The following is a 25,434-nucleotide window of genomic DNA, read 5'->3' on the forward strand; positions in this document are numbered from 1 at the left end:
GTTTTGTTATAATGTATCATAATATTAGTTTATTTATGTTATAAATATAGTGTATTTTATAACAAAAGTAATAGTTTTAGAGATGTTTTTTTATTACCAATTTAGCATCTAAAACATCATATTGGGGTGTTAGCATCAACACTTGATGCATTAAAAGAAAAAAAAAGGAATTTTTTTTTAAAAAAACACATGAAAGGAAAGCTCGTGCAAAGGAAAAAAAAACCATAAATGAAAATAAAAATTTGTACAATTTTATAATTATTTCATTAAGTTATTATTATCATTATTATTATTTTTGACAATTCTTTTTCATGTTTTTAAAATTGAGAATATAAAATTTAGTAGTTCTTTTAGTCTGATTTCTAGTTCACCCCATATTTGTATTTCTTTTATTTATTTATTTGGATCATTGAAGGTTATTTTTTATATTACCTACATAGCTCTTAAAAAACTTTTTTTTTAATATTTAAAATAATTTTAATATACATATACTTTTTTTAGATATCAGATAATTATTTCCTTAAATGATCAATTTATTTGTAAGATTAATAACATCAATCGATAATTTTTTACCGCGAGAACTAATTTGAGATTAATAAAATAAGAAATTTTAAAAATTAAAATTAAAAAAAACCTTTAAAATAAAAAATAAAAAATTAATTTTTAATTCGCTAAAACACATTAATAGAAAATATAAATATCAAGAAAAATGTGAAAATACAATGAGGGGGAATATTTTATTTTTATAAGTTTTAAGTTTTTTTCTTTTGGTTTTAATTATATTTAACTTTTAACTTAGTTTTATTTTAATTGCATTTAATTTTTAAGTATTTTAGTTTTAATTGTATTTTAAATTTTTAAATTTTTTTATTTTATTGTTGATGCCAATAAACAAAATTTTTATTCAATTTTATTGAAAAAAAGAGAGTAGATAGAGTGAATTCATATAATCCATGATATAAACGTTATTAGTAACCAATAAATTTGATGCTTCAGATGGTGAATTGTGACTTGTGAGTAGATATATTGAAGAAAATAATTATGCATTAAGCTAATGGTTGGATGAGTGTAGGCGTCTGAATTAACACTCATCCTCAATTCCTCATTCCCTCTCCCATGGCTGCAATCATCCAAACCCTAATTCTCAGACCTCCGCACCCTAAAACGCTGCCCCATCCAACGCCCATTACATCAAATGCCATCAGATTCTGCATTTCCACTCACAAATGCTCATTACTTCTTCGGAAACCACACTCTGTCTCCAAGTCATTCCCCATCACAGCTGCTCAACATTCCGCTCAGGTTCCTCTCCCTCTTCCTCTGCTTGTTTCCCGGAAAAAATGCATGTTGATGTTTTTCTTTTTTTAGGCCAACTTCTCAAAATTTTGTATCATGCCTCTTGGCTTCGTTTAGCTTATTGACTCTGTTTGATGCTATGGAATTTTTTGTCCAAGAAAAAGTAAATTTCGGTCATAAAACTGCCCAAGTCTTTTCATGTTTGAACATCCATAGGGATAAGATAAGTTTCACGGGAAAATGTAAGCTTCCTGCTAGGCCATTAAACTGAAATAAATGGATTAAATTTGTAGTTCCTCGAATTTGAACATGGTCCACTGATATTGGCTAAAGAAGTACAGAAGTAACATCAGAGTTGTGGCCCAAAAAGATCTGACTGGAGTGGAACACCTGGTTTATATGGGTCAATTGCGGGATATTCTTAAAGGATTTAATGAGGTGTAAAATTCATAGGATCTATATATTGATCGACAAATGCCAACATTGTAAGTTAGAGAATTTTCAATCATTTTGGGAAAATAATTTTTAGGGACATATTGTCTTGAAATAAACAAAGGGAAAATCATTGGTAATTAAATGGCTGCATTATGCCATATATTGCAGGTATGATTATATTTTCGTGAATGACATGGTTATTGTTTTGTTTCAGGGAGATGATGCAAGTCAAGCAGCTAGCTCGGGAAAGGCATTGATTTGGGCAAAACCTTTGTTGAGTTTTGTGGCAGATAATTTTCTTCCATTAGGTAGCAATGTTACTTCGATGGTGCAAACTTTAATCCTGTATATTCTTGAGCTTTCTTGCTATTATATATGTTTCATGTTCTAATAATAATTTACTTTGTGCTTGCGTTATTTCTTTGCTGCATTGTTTGTAGAGCCTTGACCTTTGTAGGGTTGCTTTGAATTCATATACATATGTAGCATTGGTCCAAGTATATAGCATTGGCATAAGAATACTTTGGTACCTGCATATGGAACAATAAGGTGCAAGCAACATCCAGTGAATGGTGATGCTTTTGCTCAACGACACCATTTTGTTGAGAAGTGTGAGTGCAAATAGTTTGGTGAATTACCATGATTAGCATAAAATGAATTCATGATTGATTTTATGTATCCCAATGCATTGGATTGAAGAACTTCTAATGAGTTCACGAAACTAAACAAAAATTTCATACTTTAAAAATTATATTAGATAGTTTAGATCTACTTTAGAAAAAAGTAGTGCTGTTACATGAGAGTAATCATCAATACATATGACAAAAAAAGGAAGGGAATAAATGAAAACTTATAGTATGCAAAGGACCCTAATTGTCCATGTGGGCTACATTAAAAGACTTAGATTGATGACTATGACTATGATTTGAAAAAGACTATGCTGAGGCTTGCCCAATTGACCAACTTCTAAAGCTAGACACATGGTTTGACATAGATGATTAAAAACAACAGATGGATGACTCAAATGAAATGCCCATGAAGAGACAAGAATGGGCCATTCAATACCGACGAAAGAGGTTGACTAATATCTAGATAATTCAGCTTATTTTTCTTGTGCCTCCTGTTCTTGAGACCTTGAAAGAAGCATGAAATGGGAGAAATGTTAAAAACAATTTAAGGTTGTAGTCAATTTACTTGTAGAAAGCAAATTGGTTGAAAAATTAGGAATATAACAACTTAGTAGGGTGTAGAACACCTTTCATTGACTGTGCATGTTAACCTTGATATTCTAGCTTGAGAGTTTTTTTAGAGTTTATTTTAATTTCATGTGTTATATTAAGAGTAATTTCATTTATTAGTTGATAGTGGTATTATTGTATTCTTACTTAAGAATATAAATAAAAATAAGAAGGTACATGGAAGTCTAGTTAGACAAACTTCAATATTTCTGCACTTTCCTTTTTCTCCTGTCTAATCTCACAAGTTTTTACCTCTTAACTATATAACTGTTTAGGGAAAAGTGTGTTTCCATATACCTATATAAAAAAAAACTACAAAATAGGAACCCAACTTTATAAAATACAAATTTCAAGTAGCTATTTAAAATAATTAGCATTTTATACACTTTATGGTCAAAGGTAGTACCTTTGACTATTTAGGTATTACCTTTTAATGATATAGATACTACCTTTGACTATCCTAAGTACTATCTTTGATCGGTGAGTGCATGAAACTTGAATTATTTTTAGAGGGTTCCTATTTTGTGATTATTTTTACATCAGTGTATGGAAGCACAATTTTTCCAACTGTTTAAGTGTTTTGTACATGTGACATTTTGTGCAAACTAGTATTGGTTAGGGTCACGTCATGCTTGGATGGTTTAAGCTTAACCAAAACAAAAGATACTGGTTTCATTAAATTTTTTTACCCCACCTAGGCATGGTTAGGATTTGGTTGAAGCCTTGGAAACTTGAATTTAACTAATGCTTGGCTTAATATGTATCATTGTATATATTTTTATGACATATGACCATATTTTTAATATAAGATGTTTAGATTTGTTGTTGTTTTTTTATTTTTTTTATTTTTTGGAGGTTAAAAAATTGAAAATTTTTTCAATTGTTACAAATTACCTATAACACTATGAAGTTAGGTGATGATTGAAAGTTTGGTGTCATGGAAGGTGTTGGGTTAGGTTAAGGTTTGCTCCAAGGTGGGTGGAGGTCCTAAGGACAAAAGGCTCTAGCAATCATAAAGAATGAAAAATATCTTACCCGGCTCAACTACTAATTGGTGAATATTTAGGGGACGATTAGTTTGTGGTTGGATGTTTGGTACTGGGTTGGGTGGAGGTCCTAAGGACAAAAGGCTCTAGCAATCATAAAGAATGAAAATATCTTCCCCGACTCAACTACTAATTGGTGAATATTTAGTGGATGACTACTTTGTGGTTGAATGTTTGGTATGGGGAGTATGTGCTCAAGAACTAATTTCTAGGTCTTTCTCCTTGCTAATTTATGGGAATGCTTTGGGTAATGGTCTGCTCTCTCTCGTGTAGATAGTGTCCACTCTATACCAATGGATTCTCAAGACTTTAAAATGAATTTACATGGTTAAAAGAATTTCCTACATATATAGTACCATAAACTTTTTCTCTTATATGTGGGATGTCACAATTACCCCCCAATGCAGACACGATGTCCACATGATTGGGGGGCTAAACAAATAGACACTCTTTGTTGGGCCAAACAAAGACATTAGGCATAGGGATTGACTTTGATATAATTTATAATGACTTGCTGCCTCTTGTCTAGATATTGTCCCCTTCGGCCCTGAAGACTTTAAAATGCATCTCCTATATCTGATATGGAATATCACTCTTTGATTATAGATTACTAGTGCTTAAAAGGAGGTTAAGGGAATTGGAACATGAGATTCTTTAGTCCTTTCAAAGGTCAAGAGTTAAAGTGAAAAGTAATCTTCATGGCCATCACCCATAAATATAAGATCAAGGAGGATAGGGGGGACTTTTTTTTTTCTTGGAATTACTTCAATAAAGGTTGTTTTTTAGCGAAACCTTTCTTTAAGTTGGTCTTCTCTAGCACTAACTCTCTTTTTCCATCTTCTTTAGTGTGAGGGTTTGTGCTCATTCTACGATGGGCTTCTTTCTTTGGGAAGCAATTTGAGGCAAGATCCTCACCATTGATTGGATGATATATCAAGGTATCCTTATTCATTGTGAGGTGGCTTATTCCTTGTAGATAAAGCCACTTTTGTGAGATCTCTCTATCATGGTTCAAAGAATCGACTAAGATTGGTACATCTTGCTTGACTCATATTTGTCTCGTCCATTGCCATGATGAGTTTGAGACATAAGTAGAGTATCATGCAATTCAAGCTTAACTTGGTCACGACTTGGATCTGAATCATGATTAGCCAAATCATGAGACAACTTGGAGTTGTGGCACCATGACCTGGATCCAATGTAAATGGAAGAAAGAAAATTAGATAATCTTAACATTTCTCATAGATTTCCTACATCAATCAAGAAAAAATGCCTCCATCTATGAGTAGGAATAATAAATTGAAAATGATTTATTTTTGAGCAATCGTTGACTTGTTATAATTCACATTTCTTTTTATTATTTTCATTTTTATTTTCATGATATATATCAATTATCAAAATTTGGTATTGGGTGTAAAAATGGGTGGTAATGTTTTATGAGTTTTCAATTCCTAATACTATCATAAACAATTCAAATGAATGCTTTTATAACTATTTAGATAATGTGAAATGTGATGTGTGTTTTTGTTATTAATTTGTTGAGTCCATCTAATTGTAATTATTTTTCTATTTCTTTTTTTTTAGAAATTTAGAGTTTTTTAATTAGCATATTGTGTGTATTACCCAATAACAATCTTTATAAAGTAGAGGAGGAATTGGTTGATCATGTCTTGCTTCATTGTGCTAAAATGAGAATATAAATGGCACTTATTATTCTCATTGTTTAAAGTAGAGTGGGTGATGCCCGCTATGGTTGGTGAAACGTTACCAAGTTGGTATGGGACTTTTACAGGGAAGAAGTGCATGAAGGTGTGAAGGGCAACTCTTTTATGCTTATTTTGGATCATCTGGAAGGAGGCGAATCATTGAGGCAGAGTCATTGTCTACGAAGAATAATCAGTTCATTCTCTCAAAAATGCCTTTTCATGCTTTCCCTAGCTTTGGGCAAGAAAGTCCTTTAGAGGCGCCTCTATGTCTATTCTAGATTTTATTGATTGGTTGTGCTCTTATTGATGTAAGAGGGGTATCTTTTATCAATCTCTCCATCTAAATGTCCCTTTTTGACATCTCTGTATGCTCCCTATGTATTTTGGTGTGCCCACTATTGATTAGGCACTATTAATAATACTTTTGCTTGTCAAAAAAAAAAAAAAAAACACAATTTAATATGTTGAGACCAATTTACTTCTTAGTGGGCCGGCCTCTTGTACTAACAAATTTAAAGGATGTCCTTTAAATGTCATTTAGCTCAGTTGGCTTGTGGTACGTACACCACTAGGGTTGGGCCACCATTAAGAGTAGCCAAGCTGTCTTTTCAATTGTATAGCGGAGTTTTTTAGTGGTTTAGATCAGGTTTGTATATTTGTGGAAGGATTCCTCGTCCCTCTCATGAAATCTCTATATGATATTAATACAATTCTTGTTTCTAGTAAAAAAAAAAATGTTAAGACCAATTCGCCTTGTAACTTGTTGAGTCGACAATTGATATTGCAACTTTTAACCATGCTTTTTGGTGAATTGACATGACACCTTTGTTTCCTAAACGAAGAGGAAGGAATGGAAGAATGCAAAACCCTATGCATATCTAGCATACTTAGATGAAGTGAAATTGAGACATTTTTTGAACCAATGGAGAGTTTTAAGTTAAGATTAAATGACTTTGGCATGAAGTCTGTTCCTATGGTCAGGGAATTCCTTAGGAAAAAGAAGCCTGTCCTTTATGGGTTGCATTAATAGGTTATTGTTAGCTTAGGATCTTGTTTGAGGTTTTTTTCCATTTTTAATTTGTTTTTTACATGTGTTTCTTGTATGGTTAACTTGTATCAGAGCTCCTTTTTGACACTTAATAATATATTTTTTGCACCTGTTAAAAAATATAACTACAAAGCTACCTGATTCATACCTAATCTGAGCAATCCGATAAGTTGGTTCATCAGGAGTTCATCTTATCCAACATAGGACTTGGAAAAACTTTCAACCTAAGGTGAGGTTGGGTTGTGATTTGGTTGATCTCCAACCTGATAGCCCTGCGTTGTGGCCTTACTATTATTGAGATAATATCGCCGAAAAAATATTCAAAGAATCTAAAGTTATAAATTAAACAATTTTTGGAGTTCAATTTCTTTTAGTTGTTAAATAGTTTAATTGAATTTACTACTTAGTCTTGAAGTGATGACAAAGCTTTTCAGTTTAAAATACTTTAAACCTTCAACGGTTATGTTTCAACACTAAAGTTTAAGTACTTAATCTTTAATTCTACCAAACATCATTGAGAAAAGAATGATGGAAAGTGAATCAAGAGTCATTGTCCCTGGATTTTAAATTCTTCCTATATATTTATATAGACAAGAGTTACTGTTTTATGGAGACTATAATTAAATGGTGTATTTGTGAGATTTATGGATAAATACCAATTGAGGGCTAGATGGGGAAATTAAGGAGAGATGGTTCCATCATATACTGCATGGACCTACCTGCACCAAAAGAAATTATATGGTTCTGGTTGAAGGTGCTAAAAAGAGAAAAGGGAGGGTAAACATAATATGGTTGAGTCTGTGCATGTGATTCAACATTTGATATCGATCTTGATGTAGTTTAAGGTGCAGTTGGATTTGTATAGCTCACTTCATTTATCGGGGATAAGGTTTTGTTGAATTGATTTTAAAATACATTTTTTTTCTTGTTTAAAAACAAAATGAAGTTCATGTTGTTTAACCTTTGTCTGCAATTTTTCCCCTGGAACCTTTGTCTTTATTGTTAATTAGAATTTATTTTATTATTTATTTATTTATTTTTTTGTTGTTGTGCAAAACTGCATGCATCAGCTCTAGTCAGTGGAGTGGCATTGGGTCTTGCAAATCCTACTCTTGGTTGTCTTGCTGACAGGTACTCTTTGTCAAAAGTAAGCACTTTTGGGATATTTATCATCTCTGGTAAGATTCTGATATTACTCATTCTTTATCGATTATATTAACTTATAATGTCAACCTTGCCCTATTATTATTTTAAAATTTTATTTTCTTATGCTACAGGTTTGATGCTGCGTAGTGGAGAAATTGGTGCAGCTGCTGAAGCATGGCCAGTTGGAATTTTTGGGCTAGTATGAACTTGAATTTCTTATTTGTGATTATGCATTTTGTAGGTTCATTCTTCATCTTTTCTTCTTTCGTACTCTTCAATATTTTCAAAATGGGTTGGTGTGTGGTGGGGCACCCCTGTCTTTGGATCTACTTCTTTCACTGATACTAACTATACTTGGTCCTGTTATCATTAGTATCTGAAGTCATAAACAGGATTTTGACTCTTCTTGCACTTTCATGCATTTAATTGTTTTTTAAATATTGGGACGCAATCTAATATGTCATTTAATACTTTCCTTTGTCTTAAGTAAAAGTTTCCTTAGTCTTAAGTAAAAGTTTCCTTACCTTAAAATCTTAGGAAAGAATCAAGAAAGATTTGTTTTGATGGGTGGAGGTTTGCCTCACTCCTGTCCTATCCAATTGAAGTTACTGATATTGAACAATGGCATTATAATGGGTTTCAATTGTACCCTGCTAATAAATATAATGTGAGAGAGGCTTAACTTTCTTCATTGAGGTATTGGTTTTTAGGGATATTTCTTTATGCATTCATACTTTACGTTGTTGAACTTTCAAGAAAATGCAATATATTATAGATTGGATGATTTCTCTTCTACTCAAAGTGGGAAGATTATTCTGCAAACTATCATCTTCTTAGGCCTTGTTGTCCTATTTCTCATGTTGTTTCTGTTGATCTTGATTCCCTCCCTTTAGGTTTTACTTTGTCTTTAAAATTAACCTTCCAGCCTTCCAGTGTTGGTGCTCCAAGTTTAGGGATGCAAACGCTCTAAATCTAGAGTTAATATTCATCAAAATTGACCTCAAAACATGAAAGAAGGAAACTTTTGATTTTGCTGGGCTCTAAGGAAGCTACTATTAAGTAGGATCTCTCTGTTAGACTATACTGATAAAAAAAAGGATCTCTCTGTTAGACTAAATCTAGATGGTTGAATATTTTTTGGTTTATTAAAGTTACATTTTTATTTTTATTTTTCTTTCTTTCTTTCTTTCTTTGGGAGGGGAGAAGGGAGGTGTTTGGGATGGGTGAACAATTTATCTATACTATGTGTTGCTCTTCAATTTTTCTTATCATCAGTCTAGAAAAATGTAGAATGTGTTTGCCTTGCAAGAATCTGTTGATTGTTTCTCTTGGGTATGATGGCCATTTCCTCTGAGGGCTATGGAAAGAGGGAGGGATGGTGTGGTTTTTTAGCCACTGAGTGATTTGGTTGGAAGAATGAGTAGGATCTTTGGGAAAAGCGGGGAACAGTGGAAGAAATATGACAGATTTCTATTCTTGACCTCTCTCTGTGTATGTGGCTATGAATTTTTTGTATTCTGTGGAGTCTCATTGCTAGGATATTGTAGGCTGCTTATATGGAATGCAACACAAAGAGGAATTCATTAACCTGGAGATTGGTCCTCCATATGGAAGTTTCCATCTGAATGTTCAACGGATGCTCAGTAAGAAACCTCTAGGTTTGATGGGGTTTTGGGAACTCATAAAGATAATGGTGGGGAAATGCTATGTGTTTTTTCTCAAACTGATTGGGAATAGAAGTAGTGATGGACTAGAAAGATAGGAATCTCATGATCAAACTAGATTCCTTGGTTGTTATCACTTAAAGATTGCCTATGTTTTCTTTCATGTTGGGGGAAACACAATTAGATGAAGTTAATTCAAACCTGTTTGGGAATCCAAGAACAATCCTTACATTTAGAGTCCTTTTACAATTAAGAACTTATTTCAGTTGTGTATCATAAGAAATTCAAACAACTACTTCAAATATAGTATTGGAAAGCACCTCTTGTGGAACCTCAAATTTGAACAACTAAGAGAGTCCTTGAGGCTGGACCATTGGATGAGGAGAATTCATGATCCAGGGACCTGGGCTCTTCCCTTTTATGCAGGTCCAGGTCTTACTAGGAAGCCAATCTGTTGGCTAAGAGGAGAGCTAGGACCTTGGAGGGGTTTGTATGGGATGATGTCCCCACTTGATGTGTTGTAGGACCAATATTTCCTATTGATGGAGTGGCCTTTGGGGTTGTATTTTACCTTGGCTATTTCCTGCTTTCTTTTTGAGAAGGATAGCTCATCCTTGTACTTCTTATCTTTCTTCTAATAATAAATTTGATTTTTTCAGTAAAAATGCATTTATGCTGTTAACCAATTATTCCTGTCAGTGCAGGGTTCTATTCTATTATTTACCCCCCTCTTTTCAAGGCTTATTTTGCAATTTCAGCTCCAACCTCAAGAATTTATAACTGGTATGGCACTGAACTTCATTTTTTTTCTCGAAGAGTCAGCTGAAAGGATCATAATTTTGCAAAAGTTTATTGTCCCAAAATAATTTCAAAACAGTAATAGACTAACTTTTAAGAAGTTATATGCTTCCTATAAAAAACTGAAACGTGTGGATCCTATTTTGCATCAAAGTTCATCTTCAAGATCTGTTTAAAGAAAAGAGTGGTAGGTTTTTGAAGTGAAAAGTGTTGAATGCTCTTAGTCTTGTGATTTCTCTGATAGTTGTAGAGCTTTCTCCTCCCCTTTTACTACCAACATTTGCATTATAGTGATGGTTCATTTGAAACTAATATCATTTGGATACCACCTTGTAGTTCCAAATTGGTTTTTTTTCCATTCATAGAATATACCATCTTTTGCTTTTCATGGAAGCTAAGCACATAGGGCAAACACTACTCGGTTGCAGATAATGGTGTGTTCTTTTGTTTTTCATTGACACTGAGGACATTGGGCAAACGCTAACTTTTGCCTTTGAAGTGAGCACAGGATCCACAATCTTGTGCTGGTGCAGTCATCTATTATTTCTCCCTTGCCAATTTGCAAACTGTTTAAAACCTTTTCTGACTTCTACAGGTCTGGCTATATTTAGCTGTATGCCAACAACATTATCAAGTGGTGTGGCACTGACTCAGGCATGTCAGTCTTTCTCCCAAAATCATGGTTCTGCATGGAGTAGGTTTTAAATTTAACTGAGGATTTGTATTGCTAAAACACAGCTTGCTGGGGGGAATTCTGCACTTGCTCTTGCAATGACAGTGATATCTAATCTCTTGGGAATTTTGATTGTAAGTACATGAGGAACATCATTAGTATCATGAAAAATATTAGCTTTGAGTTCAGATCTTATTCTGAAACACAATTTGACATCTTCTCCATGCAGAGTATATTGCAGAGCTATAATTTTGGTGCTTATTAGTTATTTTATATTTGATGTATTCTATTTGCATCTTGACTTGGACACCAGATTTAGTTAAACTTCTATATATGAAATATCTGTTGATGAGCTTCAATTGTGCTACAGAATTATGTCCACTTAAAACTGGTTCTACACTCCAAAATGTCTTACTTTGCAAATATCAATTTCATGAGAACCATGGGTACAAAGCTTATGATCACATTTTCCTTTTCAATTAGCTTTCTGTATTCTCATATTCTAAAAGAAAATTCAAATCAAGGCTACACTTAAAAGAAGTTGCCTGTAATTTCTGGTGTCTTTCATTTATCTATCTTGCCTGTCTTTATTATTGCTATTTATTTGTTCTTCTTGGTTACTCTCTGTGCTAGGTGTTGGTTCAAATTTTAGGTGCCCCTTTTCTCCTCAAGTTTCAATCCTGAGTTGTTTCTACATCCATCCCACTCTGTAGAACAAATGGTTCTCTGCTGGGTGGTTGGATGCTTGGTATTATGCTTTCTCATGCAAAATATTTACTAAATTATAATTCCTGGGTTTTTGAATGACACTCTTTTTCATGCACAAGAAAGATTTTTCTTTCAGAAAGTATGTGTAAAACTTCAATAAATGGAGCTTATATGTGTTAGACCAAAGGAAATGATATCCATTATGTCATGGAAGTACAGTTTTGTAGTCATTACTTTATGTATGCTCTTACCAAGCACATGCCTTCTTTATGTTTTCTGTTTCTAAGTTCATAATAAAGTCTTATTGGATTAAGAACAGCAAATCTCTCTCTCTCTCTCTCTCTCTCTATATATATATATATATATATATATGCATGCTTGTGTGTGTGTCTCTCTCTCTGGTTGTTGCTTTGCCTCTATCTCTCTCAATATGTGTGTGTATGTGGGTATAAGTATGAGTCTACATGAATAATTAATTTGTATTTGTGATGGCATCAATTTATAATGCATTACATCAAAGTTAATGATTTGGTTTAGTCACTGGGAGTGTGTGCTAAATGTTAATTACACATATTTAGGTCCCATTTTCTATTTCCAAGTTCATAGCTGATGGAGTTGGTGTTTCTGTTCCAACTAAGCAACTGCTTCGAAGTCTTGTTGTCACACTTTTGATCCCTCTAATCTTGGGGAAGGTAATACCTTCATTACCACTATAGGTAGAATTTGCATACCTTTAATTTTTCAAGAAGAAAAATTCTTGTGATATCATGTGTGATTATAATGTTACTATGTATATATGTGAAGCTTTTCAAGTTGGGAGTGAACTTCTCAAACAAAAAAAAAAAATGGTTCCTCTCACCTTGGCAATAATGTGATACACGAGGACAAAAAGCGGACAAAGGATTAACTCGGTGTTCATTACGAAGGAAACTCTGGTTTGGCCCCTTGATTAACTTCTCTCTAGTAAAATGAAAGGTTAAATTTTTCTAGGATGTAAAAAATTGGAATGGATGATCATAGGTAGAAATTTTAATCTTTTGTAGATATGGCTATAAGTCTTTTCAATCTGATTGAAGGAGGATAAAAAAATTGTTATTTTGTGGGTATCTAAGAAGGGGAGAGATTTATGGAGGAATGATATGTGCCTTTTACTAAATTGCAAGTGTGCTAAGAGGTTTGGATTGCTCTCTTTTGGACTCCTTGCTTAGCGAATGGTATTATAGATCACTTAGCCAAGTGAGCAGTTAGTCAAATGATGTCCTTTTTAGGGGGATTTTTCCCCCTTGAGTTGTGGAGAGTCTTTTGTGGAAGAATGGCATTACGAAAGCCATGGCTGTATAATTTTGTAATTGAGGAGAGAATTAGGCAATCCCATCACTAAAGGGATCTGACATAATTAAGTTAGGAAAATTTCTATTTTTAGTGCTAGGAATTTTTGTATACATATGGATCTCTGTGCAGACTAAATATGAAGGAAGAAAAATATACCTTTTATTCCTTCCCATTCCTCTTCTGCATCTTTATATATTTTTGTCACATTCATAAGCTGCATAGCTTGTTTTTCTTTTGCATTGAAGCTTGTTTTACTCCTTTTTTTAATTTGTTGAGATCTTGTATAGTTAATTCATGTCAATGAATTTGTTGTGTTGTTTAGACCAAGACAACCTTGTTTAGTTTAGGATCAAAGCGGCAAAAGCCCCTCATACTCATAGAAACAACAGATCTACCATTTGGCAAAAGTTCTATATAACTTGTAAGGCCATGTTAGGGAACTGTTGTCAGGAACAGTTTTTTATTTTTGAGAATAGAAAAATATGAAAGTACGTTTGACTGTCAATTGTTTCTAAACAGGTTTCTGAAAATTGTTTTGAAAATAGGGTGTTTTTTGATAATACATTTTAATTGTTTTCTAGGGGTTGTTTCAAAAAATAATTGTACAAATATGGAGAATGATTGAAAATAAAACATTTCACATAAAATTTATTTTAAAAAAATATTTGAAAATATAAAACATTGGTTGAGAACATTCCAAGTTCTCAAATAGACTTTTGTTTTGAAAAACATTATAGAACTGTTTTTGAAAATTGTTTAAAAAAAATTGTTTTTTAAGAACTGTTTTCGAAAATGTTTCCAATCAGGTTGTAGATGTCTATAAACTTTAACTAGAGCATCAGGAATTTATTATAGAAAATATCACAAATCTCAAAATGTTAAGACAAACTAGGAAACGCTTTTTGTTTGTTTAAGAAATGATGCTAATTTGTAGTTTACACACTTCCTATGGTGTTCTTTCTTTAGGTTTTTTATCATAATTTTGGGGACTAATATGTGCCTTCTAATCTGCAGGTTTTACGTGAATCTTTCAAAGGTGAGTGTCTAGTAGTCTTGATTTTGCATTTGATGTGTAGCCCCTAGAAAGTACATAATGTGAGACTGGCTGATCCTTGGGAATTGATTTGTAGTACACAATATAATAGTGAGTTCCTTTTCAAATAAGGGTTCTATTTTCTAAAACTAGGAATAACCTGTTTAAACCTTTGGTTATGTACCATTTGAATCAGTTGAACCCATATTATGGGTCATGCTGGATACTGAAAACTTGAATAGTACTCTCTAATCTCTTTATTGCTGGGCTGGGTCGGGCTAAGATCTAGCAAAGCTAATACTTTTAAGGTTTTTAATAATGGAAGCCAATTGTTAGGGCTGAAAGCAAGGTTTTGAAAGTCAATAAAAAATAGATGCTGGAATCCAGAAATTAAGTTGTTTGGATCCCTGTGCAACTAAGTTTTTGGGTGACCTGACATAGAACAGAAAGTAGGATTTTTTTTTTTATGTTAGAATGATAAAGAAAACAGTGATTGCTTGAGTGAAAATTATATCAATTCCAAAATCCACAAGAAATTTTAAGAACAAGTAATAGAAGAAAGAAGAGAAAACTAGGCAATCATGGTTACAGTTCTCAAGAAGAATTAAAAGTCTCAGATTCTCATTAGTCAAACTATAATTTCGGTTGGGTGCATTGGACCTCAATTGGACTCATCAAAACTCTTTAGGCAAGAAAAAGCTTTCTAAAAGCAAAAAGTAACTGACACAGAAACCGAATAAGATTTAAACTTCTTGAAGTAGGAATTTTGTAAACATCTTACAACTATTTTGCAACCCAGTAAAAAGATACGCAATTAGACAAGCTACAAGATAAAAGTCTAACAAATAGGAACTTCTAGAAGTAAGAAATAAGTAAGAAGTTTCCGAGAAATACAATTTTCTAAGTCTAAATAAGATTTGACTAGATTCTAATGGGAATACATGCATGCATATGTATGCCTCAATCCCAAGAGGAACATAATTAATCCATTATGCTAGGGGCCAAACAGTTCAAATATGTAAATCACTAATTTATGATATACCAACATAAAGAAAATCAAAGTTAACCCAGAACTTCCCTTTCTTGTCAATATGCGCTGCATGAGCAGGTCTTTGAGATAACTTCTTAACAAGAGAAATATGTTTCAGAATGGTTATAATCCATTTCAGTAGTGATTACCAGATGCTAACTGTTCAAAGTGCCTAAAAATACTGTATCTGTCTCTAGGCCTAATTATACCTGTGCTACAGGTGTGGCTGACTTTGTTGATAAAAACCGTAAACTTCTCTCGATGATTAGTGCAATCTTCCTTAGTTTGGTAAGACCTAAACCTCAAATATTTTTTCCTTTTTCCAAATGCCTGTGTTTTCTTTATTATTATTTATTTATTTATTTTTTAATTTTATTTTTTAATTTACATATGCACCTCTGTATGATACATTAGTTATTGTTACATCTAACAAGATGGGATAGATAGTACCAATACCGTGAGTTTCTTTTGCATGTTCAATGTCATAAAGAAGTGTTGGCATTTATTTGCTTTGCCATAATCAGTAATACTGTTGAATCTGTTTGGCTTAAAAGATGAAGTGCAAAGTTGAAAGGATTATTGTGGAGAAAAAGTATTTTCAGGTAGAGTTTGAAGGATTGAATGGTGGAACTTGGGTATCGGTAACAGAGAGGAGCCGAGGTTTCGTAGTTTCAATAGGTTTTGACATGGAGGAGCTGGATTGGTTGATGGAGCATTTGAAGAAAGCTGTGGAGGTGGAGGCTTCTAGGGGTTTTGTAAGAAAGATCAGGGGCAAGACTAAGACCCTCTTGATGGAGATATGCTTCAATAACAGAGGGAGGTTCATGAAAATTACAGAATTTGTTACAAAAAGGAAACCTTTAGTTCTTGTCGTCCCCGAGGGCGTCAAAGGGAAAGGATGGGAAGATCTCAGGAAGGCGATCCTATCAGTGCAAGAGTATTATGAACGAGACGAAGGAGCTTCGAAGGAGAAGAAAGGTGATATCCGGATGAATAGGGACACTTTCAGAGGAGGAAGGTCATATGCTGAAGTGGTGGCAGAGGCTGGTTTGAGGACTGGAGGTACGTTGTCAGCTGGAAAATGGGCCAGAGCTGTAATATGTGAAAGCCAAGAAGAAGTCCAAGACTGGACTCACGAAGGAAGAGCCATTGCGAGGATGATGGGGATGAAAGGAATGGTGTCCATAAATCCCATTTCCGCTTTCAAAGGATGCTTCTTTGTGAGTACAATAAGGAGAGCGGAAAGTGTTCATGATCAGGGAAGACTTTCAGTGAAAGGAAGGACGATTCTGCTAAGGAAATGGTCGCCCAAGGAAAACATGGTGGTTCAAGGAAAGTTCAGGAGGGGTTGGCTAGTATTGAGAGGTCTCCCTTTCCATTTGTGGGATGAAGTTCAGTTGAATTTCATTTTGAAGAAATGGGGGAGGGTAACGAAGGTGGCAAAGGAAACTTTGAAGTTGGTGGACCTGACGAGGGCGAAGCTGTGGGTGGAGATGCTTCCAAACGTCGTGTTACCAGCGTTGCTTGAGGTGGAAGATGGGGAATGGTCCTATACAGTAGCAGTTTCAGTCACCGGAGAAGATGAAGATGCCGACGCTGTCATGTCTGAGGTAAACCGTAGCAGGAACGAGTGGGTGAGAGTGGGAGGTTGCGTCTCTCAGTGGTCAAAAGCTGCAGAAGGGCTACGAGGTAGCGTTAGGGACTTTGAGTGCTACAGAAAGAGGCGTCTTCCCCGGGCACGTTATCGGCAGTCAAGGACGTGTTTGGAGGACAAAGGGGAGACAGGAGGGGGATGGAGCAGATCGGGCCAAGCTGAAGCATTTTTTATTGGGCCAGAGCATGAGTCCTCTTTTAAAGCCCAAAAGGTTAGGGCCCAAAGTGGGATGAGGCATCGTGGGCTTCAAGATGGCCCAGATGATCCTCAAGCCCACCAGTCTGCATCGGCTTCGCCCCTTTCTCCTCAGCGAGCTGCTTCTTCTACAAAGGCGGTCGCGACGCTCTGTCCAGACGGTGCAAGGGCCGGCGCCGAGGTTTTCTTCGGAGAAGAAGGTCGGGCCGTTGAGCTAAAGGCCCAGTCCCTTCCCAACTCTAGGCCTTTGTCAGACAACATCGTGGGCTGTAAGTTTAAAAGGCCGTCGGGGTTGGGCCAAAAATTAGGAGGAACGAAGCCCTCTGGTATGGAAGCCTGGTCGCGAAGGGAAGTAATCGAAGCGAGGAAGGGGAAAGCCCCCGCGGTTCACATGAGAGACGCTACGCAGGAGGAAGAGGCGACAATTTCAAAGAAGACGTGGTCTACCCTCTTCCCTCCAAGCGCCGATCGACGACAGGGACATCGGTGCTGCAGTGAGCCTATTTTCACACGGGGTTCGTCGCCGTCAAGTGAAGATCGCAACATGGAAGAGGATTTTGGGATGGGCTTTCAGATGGAGCGAGGAATCAGAGTGAATCCTCTCTCCAGATGTCCTCTTTCTAGTAAGCTTTCGAAGGAGGACACCTCGGCGAGCCGCGTTGAAGTCAAAGGAGGGCTAACGGGTCGAGTGGGGTTTGATCCTCGTGGCTATTCAGTCATGGGTTCACCTTCTAATTCAATAATCAGAGGTAAAGGACTCATCTTTGAGGGGTTTTGCGAAATTCCGGGAGCCAATAACTTGGAGGTATGTCAGCCCTCTCCTTCTCAGCCACCCGAGTCACTTTCTTTTCCTTCATGTAGTCCGGATTCTCCTTTGACGAATCCCTCTGGTCCAATTCTTCCCAATTCAGTCCCTCTTCCTCAGTCTCCTACGGAAAACCAAGGCATCTCAAATATTTTTTATGAAAAAGGTGGTGTTAACTATTTAAATCATGGTGACATACCTGACCGTGTTGAGGAGGTGAACCAGTGTGCTTTATCTAACCAGATGTCAGAGAGCTGTACCCCTAAGGATTCTATTGTCAAGTCGCATAAGGAGGTTTCGGGTGAATTCCTTATTGATGGCCTGTCCCCCGGGAAAATGGCCAAAGTGAGAGAGGTATTATGCTCTAGAGACATTAAAGTGTATTCTAGGAGGAAGTGCAGAGGCCCCACAGGGCATTGAGACTTGTTGGTTTTGGCTCGGAAGGCTAGGGTATTTGTGTTTTCCCATGAAAATTATCAGTTGGAACGTTAGGGGTTTGGGTTCAAGGAATAAGCGTAGGATGGTTAAAGATTTTCTTAGGTCAGAGAATCCGGATGTTGTGATGATTCAGGAAACAAAAAAGGAGATTTGTGATAGAAGGTTTGTGGGTAGTGTCTGGACGGTCAGGAATAAGGAGTGGGTTGTTCTTTCGGCGTCTGGGGCATCAGGTGGGATTTTGATCATCTGGGATTCAAAAATTCTGAGTAGAGAGGAGGTGGTAATAGGATCTTTCTCGGTCTCAGTCAAGTTCTCTTTGGACGGTTGTGGACCCCTTTGGATTTCTACTGTTTATGGTCCAAACAGTCCCTCACTTAGAAAGGATTTTTGGGTGGAACTTTTTGACATTTATGGTTTAACTTACCCGCTATGGTGTGTGGGAGGTGATTTTAATGTCATAAGGAGAAGCTCAGAAAAAATGGGGGGTTCTAGCCTTACTCCAAGCATGAGGGACTTTGATAGTTTTATCAGTGAATGTGAATTACTTGACCCACCTCTTCGGAATGCTTCATTCACTTGGTCAAATATGCAAGAGTCTCCCGTGTGTAAGAGATTGGATCGTTTTCTCTACTCAAATGAGTGGGGGCTGCTCTTTCCCCAAGGCCTTCAAGAAGCCTTAATCAGAAGGACATCGGATCACTGGCCAATTGTTATGGATACCAACCCGTTTATGTGGGGGCCAACACCTTTTAGGTTTGAGAATATGTGGTTACAACACACTAATTTCAAGGAGAACTTCAGAGATTGGTGGAGTGGGTTTCAAGGAAACGGATGGGAAGGTCATAAGTTCATGAGGAGACTTCAATATGTTAAAGCTAAACTGAAGGAGTGGAATAAGTTTTCTTTTGGAGAGCTTAAAGAAAAGAAAAAAAGTATTCTCAATGATTTAGCTAACTTTGACGCCATTGAGCAGGAAGGGGGTCTCAATCCTGATTTGATAATTCAAAGAGCCTCAAGAAAAGGGGAGCTAGAGGTATTAATATTGAGGGAGGAAATACATTGGAGACAAAAAGCCAAAGTGAAATGGGTCAAGGAAGGGGATTGCAACTCTAGGTTTTATCATAAAGTGACTAATGGCAGGCAAAATAGGAAATATATCAAGGAGTTGGAGAATGAGAGGGGTTTAGTGCTGAAGAATGTCGAGAGTATCACAGAGGAGATTTTACATTACTTTGAGAAGCTTTACACAAATCCTACAGGAGAGTCTTAGGGTGTTGAAGGATTAGATTGGTCCCCTATTTCGGAAGAGAGTGCATTAAGGTTAGAATCCCCTTTCACCAAAGAAGAGATTTCTAAGGCCATTTTTCAGTTGGATAGGGACAAGGCTCCGGGGCCAGATGGCTTTACTATTGCCGTATTCCAAGAGTGTTGGGATGTGATTAAGGAGGATTTGGTGAGAGTGTTCGCTGAATTTCATAGGAGCGGAATTATCAATCAAAGCACTAATGCCTCTTTCATTGTTCTAATACCCAAAAAGAGTTTATCAAAGAGAATATCAGACTTTAGACCCATTAGTTTGATCACTAGTCTCTACAAGATAATAGCCAAAGTGCTCTCTGGGCATCTAAGAGGGGTTCTACATGAGACCATCCACTATACTCAAGGCGCTTTTGTTCAAGGGAGACAAATATTGGACGCGGTTCTTATAGCGAATGAGATAGTGGATGAGAGAAGAAGGTCAGGGGAGGAAGGCGTCGTATTCAAAATAGACTTTGAAAAGGCATACGGTCACGTGAAGTGGGATTTTTTGGATCATGTGTTAGAAAAGAAGGGGTTCAGTCCTAGATGGAGGAAATGGATGAGTGGATGTTTATCTTCAGTATCTTATGCAATCTTGGTGAATGGTAGTGCTAAAGGGTGGGTTAAGGCATCAAGGGGATTAAGACAAGGCGACCCTTTATCCCCTTTTTTGTTTACTTTAGTCGCAGATGTACTGAGCAGGATGCTCATGAGAGCTGAGGAAAGAAATATGATGGAGGGTTTCAGGGTGGGTAGAAATAGAACTAGGGTGTCCCATTTGCAATTTGCTGATGACACCATATTCTTTTCTAACTCAAGGGAGGAAGAGTTGCAGATTCTGAAGAGTCTTTTGTTAGTGTTTGGGCACATCTCTGGGCTCAAGGTCAATCTTAACAAGAGTAGTATTTATGGCATCAATCTTGATCAGGCTCATCTTTCAAGACTGGCTGAGATGCTTGATTGTAAGGCGTCTGGATGGCCTATTCTATATCTGGGTCTCCCTTTAGGCGGGAATCCTAAGGCGTGTGGATTTTGGGATCCAGTGGTTGAGAGAATCTCAAGTAGATTAGATGGGTGGCAAAAGGCCTACTTATCCTTTGGGGGGAGGATAACTCTTATCCAATCTTGTCTTTCCCATTTGCCAAGTTACTTCCTATCCTTATTTAAAATGCCCGCTTCAGTGGCTGCAAAAATAGAGAGGTTGCAAAGGGATTTTTTATGGTCAGGGGTTGGGGAAGGCAAAAGGGATCATTTAGTGAGGTGGGATATTGTGTGCAAACCGAAGACAATAGGGGGTTTGGGTTTGGGGAACATTTCTTGGAGGAATCTCGCTCTTCTAGGGAAATGGTTATGGAGGTATCCTAGAGAGGGTTCAGCTCTTTGGCATCAGGTCATTTTAAGCATTTATGGTTCACACTCTAATGGTTGGGATGCTAACACTTTAGTCAGATGGTCACATCGCTGTCTTTGGAAGGCTATTGCTCAAGTCTTTCAGGAGTTTTCTTTGATTACTCGGTATGTGGTAGGAAACGGGGATAGAATTCGGTTCTGGGAAGACTTGTGGCGGGGGGACCAACCTTTGGGAATCCAATATCCAAGACTATTCAGAGTAGTCGTGGACAAAAACATTTCTATTTCTTCAGTTCTCGGTCCATCTCGGCCTTTCTTGTGGAATTTGAATTTCCGCCGTAACCTGTTAGATTCTGAGATTGAGGACTTAGAAGGCCTCATGCGGTCTCTTGATGATTTGTATCTCTCTCCTTCGGTCCCAGATGCTAGATTATGGCCATTATCCTCTTTAGGGCTTTTTTCAGTCAAATCATTTTTTCTAGCATTATCTCAATCTTCTGGATCTTCTCAGAACTTTCCTTCAAAGTTCGTGTGGAATTCTTGAGTTCCTTTCAAAGTGAAGTCCTTTGTCTGGTTAGTGGCACACAAGAAGGTGAATACTAATGATATGTTACAAGTGAGAAGACCCTACAAAGCCCTTAGTCCTGATATTTGTATCCTGTGCATGAAGCACGGGGAATCAGCAGATCATCTATTTCTTCATTGTTCCTTGACGATTGGGTTGTGGCACAGGTTATTTCAGTTAGCTAAGATGGATTGGGTTCCCCCAAGGAACATATATGACATGATGTCCATCAAATTTAAAGGCTTCGGTAATTCTAAGAGAGGGATAGTTTTGTGGCAAGTTGCGAGCATAGCTCTAATTCGGGTTGTGTGGTGGGAAAGAAACACAAGGATTTTCGAGGATAAAGCAAGGAATTCAGAGGTCCTTTGGGACTCTATAGTTTTCCTTGCTTCCCTTTGGGCTTTCTGTTCCAAGGCATTTAAGGGGATCCCCCTTAATGTGATTCAACTGGATTGGATAGCGGTGTGTACTCCTTAGGGATTGGTCCTTAGTGGGTGTTCGTTTGTTTTATGTGTATCTCCCTGTAATTTAGTTGTCTTTGGTTGGAGGATTTCTCATCCTTCTTCTTGTACTTCCTTTTTATATTAATATATATTTGTGTCGTTTCCAATCAAAAAAAATAATCAGTAATACTGTTCTTTTAAAATGTGTGGTTGTACATTTATATTTATTTGCCTTGCCATTCTTCACTATACCATATAACTGATTACTGGTTAGGATTATGTGATTCAATGGAAGGATTCAACAACAAGGATCATGTACTTTTAGAATCTTTTAAGTACATAAAAAGGAAGTTTGGGTTGAAAATGGCCTTTCAGCCAAACAAAAGATTTGTTTGCGGCATGTTTTGAAACTTTTGTTCAAAATGGCCGCTCTCTCTCATATTTTATTTTTTATTTTTATCTTTTTAAAAATTTGTTTGAAACTGCAGTTTCATTCAGTACAAACTTAGAAACTGCATTTTGAAAATGTGGTTTCTAAATAATTTAAAAAATAAAAAAGGGGAGGGCGAGTTTGAACAATAGTTTGAAAACAAGCCTAAAACATATATGTTGTTTGGTTAAAGGCGATTTTGAGCCAAAATTCTAAAAAAAGTTTAATCATCTCCTTTTTTCAATTACTGAATAACCGATTCAGATTTGCAGTTTTAACTTTGTAGTGTATGGTTGCTCTTCTTGCATGTCTAATTATTTTACTTCTTCATCTCCCCCCTTGGATTCATTTTTTGTTCAGATTATCCTGTTATTAGAATCTGATCTTCTTTCTATAGCATATAACTTCAAACCATTGAAACAGCATTGCAGTTGCTAAGTTTGTTCTTGCAACTTCCCTGTAACCAACTCTTGATCATCCCCAATTCATTCTCCTATCAAACCTCAATCCTGATCTGTTACTGTAATGATGATTTAAGGGTGAAAAAAATAAAAATAAAAAAACCTTCTTGCATCAGATTATTCGGCTCTTTATGTTCCATAAAATGCCAATAGAAAATCTATCAATTTTTTTTTCTTCATAATTTTACTAATATGATTTTAGTAATACTTTACTTGGTGCATGTTTAGATAAATTTCCTATTTTTGCTTTTAAAAATAGAAAGTCTTGTACAAAATATAGGAATTCTTTTATAAAAAGTAGGTATATACCTTGTATGCTTGAAAATATATTTTAAATTTTTTAAAATTTAAGTAAAAAATTTTCATTTCCACAATTTTAAAATTTTGAAAAAAGTTTTGCAGAACACAAGGTAAATTTCTATTTTTTTTGTATAAAAGTTCTTGTATTTTGTATTGAAGTTTCCATTTTAAAAATAAAAGTAGTATCCAAATGCCACCTTAGTTAAGGCCTTTTTATTTGTTTATTTATTTATTTTTGGAGAAATTGCATGTTTGCTTTGAAAATTTCTGTCACAAGGGTGAATGGTCCTGCAAAACCTAAGTTCCAATATTTGCTTATGGTATAACTCTGATCTTCAGAAACATCTTTGAGGAAGCAAATCAAGTAGTTCCTCATCTTTTATCATGAATTTTTTTGCCCTTTTTTTTGGGGCTCCAAAAGTTAATCTATGTTTGAACCCTTAATGTTTATTCAGGTTCCATGGATACAAGTGAGTAGATCAAGGTCACTGCTATTAATGGTGAAGCCTGCAGTCTTTCTTGTGGCCATTGGGATGGGAACGTACATTCTATTCTCTTAATGTGTTCATACATTTGTGGTGCAATTCTACTCATAATTTGTTATGATAACAAGGATTTCTTGAGTTCTCTTCATCTAGCATGCCAATGGTTTAATGGTGATATATCAGACAGCTGTTAACATATAAATTTTCTCCCTAGTATTTCACTTCAGGACTGAATTCTATGGCTACTGTAATGCTATTAAACCTCCACAATTTTGTTCTTATTAGGATTAAATAGATCCTGTCACAATCCTTTTCTTTTTAGGATCACAAGAGAACCTGTCAACATGGACATTGAGATGCAATTAAGCTGATATTCTGGCTGTTTCTTTTACCACATGCTTCTACATTGGCAAGCTTATTAGCTATATATGCATCTGTGATTCTGTATAGATTGTTTTATTATATGAGCATTTTTTTTCATCAGGTTTTTAATTTCAATGAGATTCAGCATTCATTTTCACTTCAAATCTTTATAATTTTTCACTTAAAAAATTTCAGCTGATTTTGACTTTTAAATACCAAAGTATCCATTTTTTCAAAAAGAAATTTATTCAGTTTTGCTTCAATCTTTGACCAATTTTACCATTTGTGTGGAAACAGAAATTTAAAGTGCATGCTCATTTTATTACACTGCTAACTCTCAAGTACCTTAGATCATTTAATATCTATGAAGCACAATTGCCTTAAGTTCAGAGAGTGAAGTAAATAGGAGTCACATGCACAGTTAGTCAAAAGCATAAAAAATCTCTATGGTGCTCTGATAATTTGCTTATGGCTCAAACTCTCTTGAGCTTTAATGAAGTGGCATCAACTGAGGAAAGGGTCATTTCTTGTGTTGCAGAGTTCTGCATCTCGTCCTATTAGCTTTTAATGCTCTCTCAATACAGAGCCTCTCAGCCGTCTCCGGTGGTAGCAAATCCCCTTTTGCTAAGAGACAGAACACCGTTGCTTTTTTGCTTGTTGCTAGCCAGGTAATTTATAATAGTGCTTTTGAGCTTTAAATATCTAATGCAGCAATTTTAATGTGCAGAGACTTTCAGAAGATTTATATCTGAAAGCATCCATCCATCAATGGACTACATTTCATCTGGAAAATTCCTTGGCAAATATTTTTATTACAAGTAACTAGTTGAGGTCTTTCCTAGGATGCTTTTGTATTGTGATGATTATAGAGGTTTGATTTGGTTGCATGCCTTCGTAGAAAACATTGCCTGTGATGGTAGCAGTCGTGGAGCAGCTTCATGGTACACTTGGTGAATCTGGTTTATTGGTTCTTCCTTGTGTTGCAGCACACTTGAATCAGGTCACATATTTCTTCCTATCTTTTCATTTTGCTTTTTTTTAACAACCTGATTTTAGCTAATATATATATATATATATATATATATATATATATAAAATTCTAAAATGTAGATAATTATGGACTCTTTCCTTATCAATATCTGGCTTGGAAAGGACTGCACATCTGATAATGCCAAGGTAGCTTGAAATATGAGAATAAGGTCGTGAATGTTGATAGAAAGCAATGTTGAAGTACATGGATGTTGTTCACAGCGACCTGCTAATCTTTGCAGAGACCTAAGTGTTTAACAAGACCTGGGCAACCAATGGTATTCACCTCATCCTTGTTAGTATTGTTGAATTAGAGTTTTCTGGCGGCTCTTAGTCCCATTATTGTTTTTAATCTATATCTAGAGATCCATCTTGTATAGTCAAATTCTATCATTGTATCATATTTACCTCAAATGGAAAATGCACCATAGATATATACATCATAAAGAGTAGACTTGGGTTCA

At 35.8% G+C, this 25,434-nt stretch overlaps 1 protein-coding gene across 2 annotated transcripts; it reads left to right on the forward strand.

Annotated features, from left to right (window-relative positions):
- Positions 1–1,011: 1,011 nt before the first annotated feature.
- On the forward strand, positions 1,012–25,434 carry LOC100249899 (probable sodium/metabolite cotransporter BASS4, chloroplastic). 2 transcript variants are annotated; one of them, XM_002266769.5, is made up of 14 exons: positions 1,015–1,302; positions 1,946–2,039; positions 7,840–7,947; positions 8,047–8,114; positions 10,284–10,362; positions 10,973–11,031; positions 11,116–11,184; positions 12,337–12,450; positions 14,105–14,126; positions 15,374–15,441; positions 23,549–23,634; positions 24,480–24,609; positions 24,840–24,941; positions 25,052–25,434. In XM_002266769.5, the coding sequence occupies exons 1-14, from the start codon at positions 1,117–1,119 to the stop codon at positions 25,124–25,126; spliced, it is 1,260 nt and encodes a 419-aa protein (XP_002266805.1). In that variant the 5' UTR covers positions 1,015–1,116; the 3' UTR covers positions 25,127–25,434. The 2 variants fall into 2 exon arrangements, with proteins under 2 accessions (XP_010658790.1, XP_002266805.1); XM_010660488.3 differs by lacking the exons at positions 24,840–24,941; positions 25,052–25,434 and having other exon boundaries at positions 1,012–1,302; positions 23,549–23,593.

The sequence above is a fragment of the Vitis vinifera genome, chromosome 13 (genome assembly GCF_030704535.1).
Source record: "Vitis vinifera cultivar Pinot Noir 40024 chromosome 13, ASM3070453v1".
In the NCBI taxonomy this organism is placed as follows: Eukaryota; Viridiplantae; Streptophyta; class Magnoliopsida; order Vitales; family Vitaceae; genus Vitis; species Vitis vinifera.

Coding starts and splice junctions, on each gene's coding strand:
- LOC100249899 (XM_002266769.5), top strand. CDS start 1,117: ATGGCTGCAATCATCCAAACCCTAATTCTCAGACCTCCGCACCCTAAA. Junction 8,115..10,283: donor CAGTTGGAATTTTTGGGCTA/GTATGAACTTGA, acceptor CTGTCAGTGCAG/GGTTCTATTCTATTATTTAC. Junction 10,363..10,972: donor ACCTCAAGAATTTATAACTG/GTATGGCACTGA, acceptor TGACTTCTACAG/GTCTGGCTATATTTAGCTGT.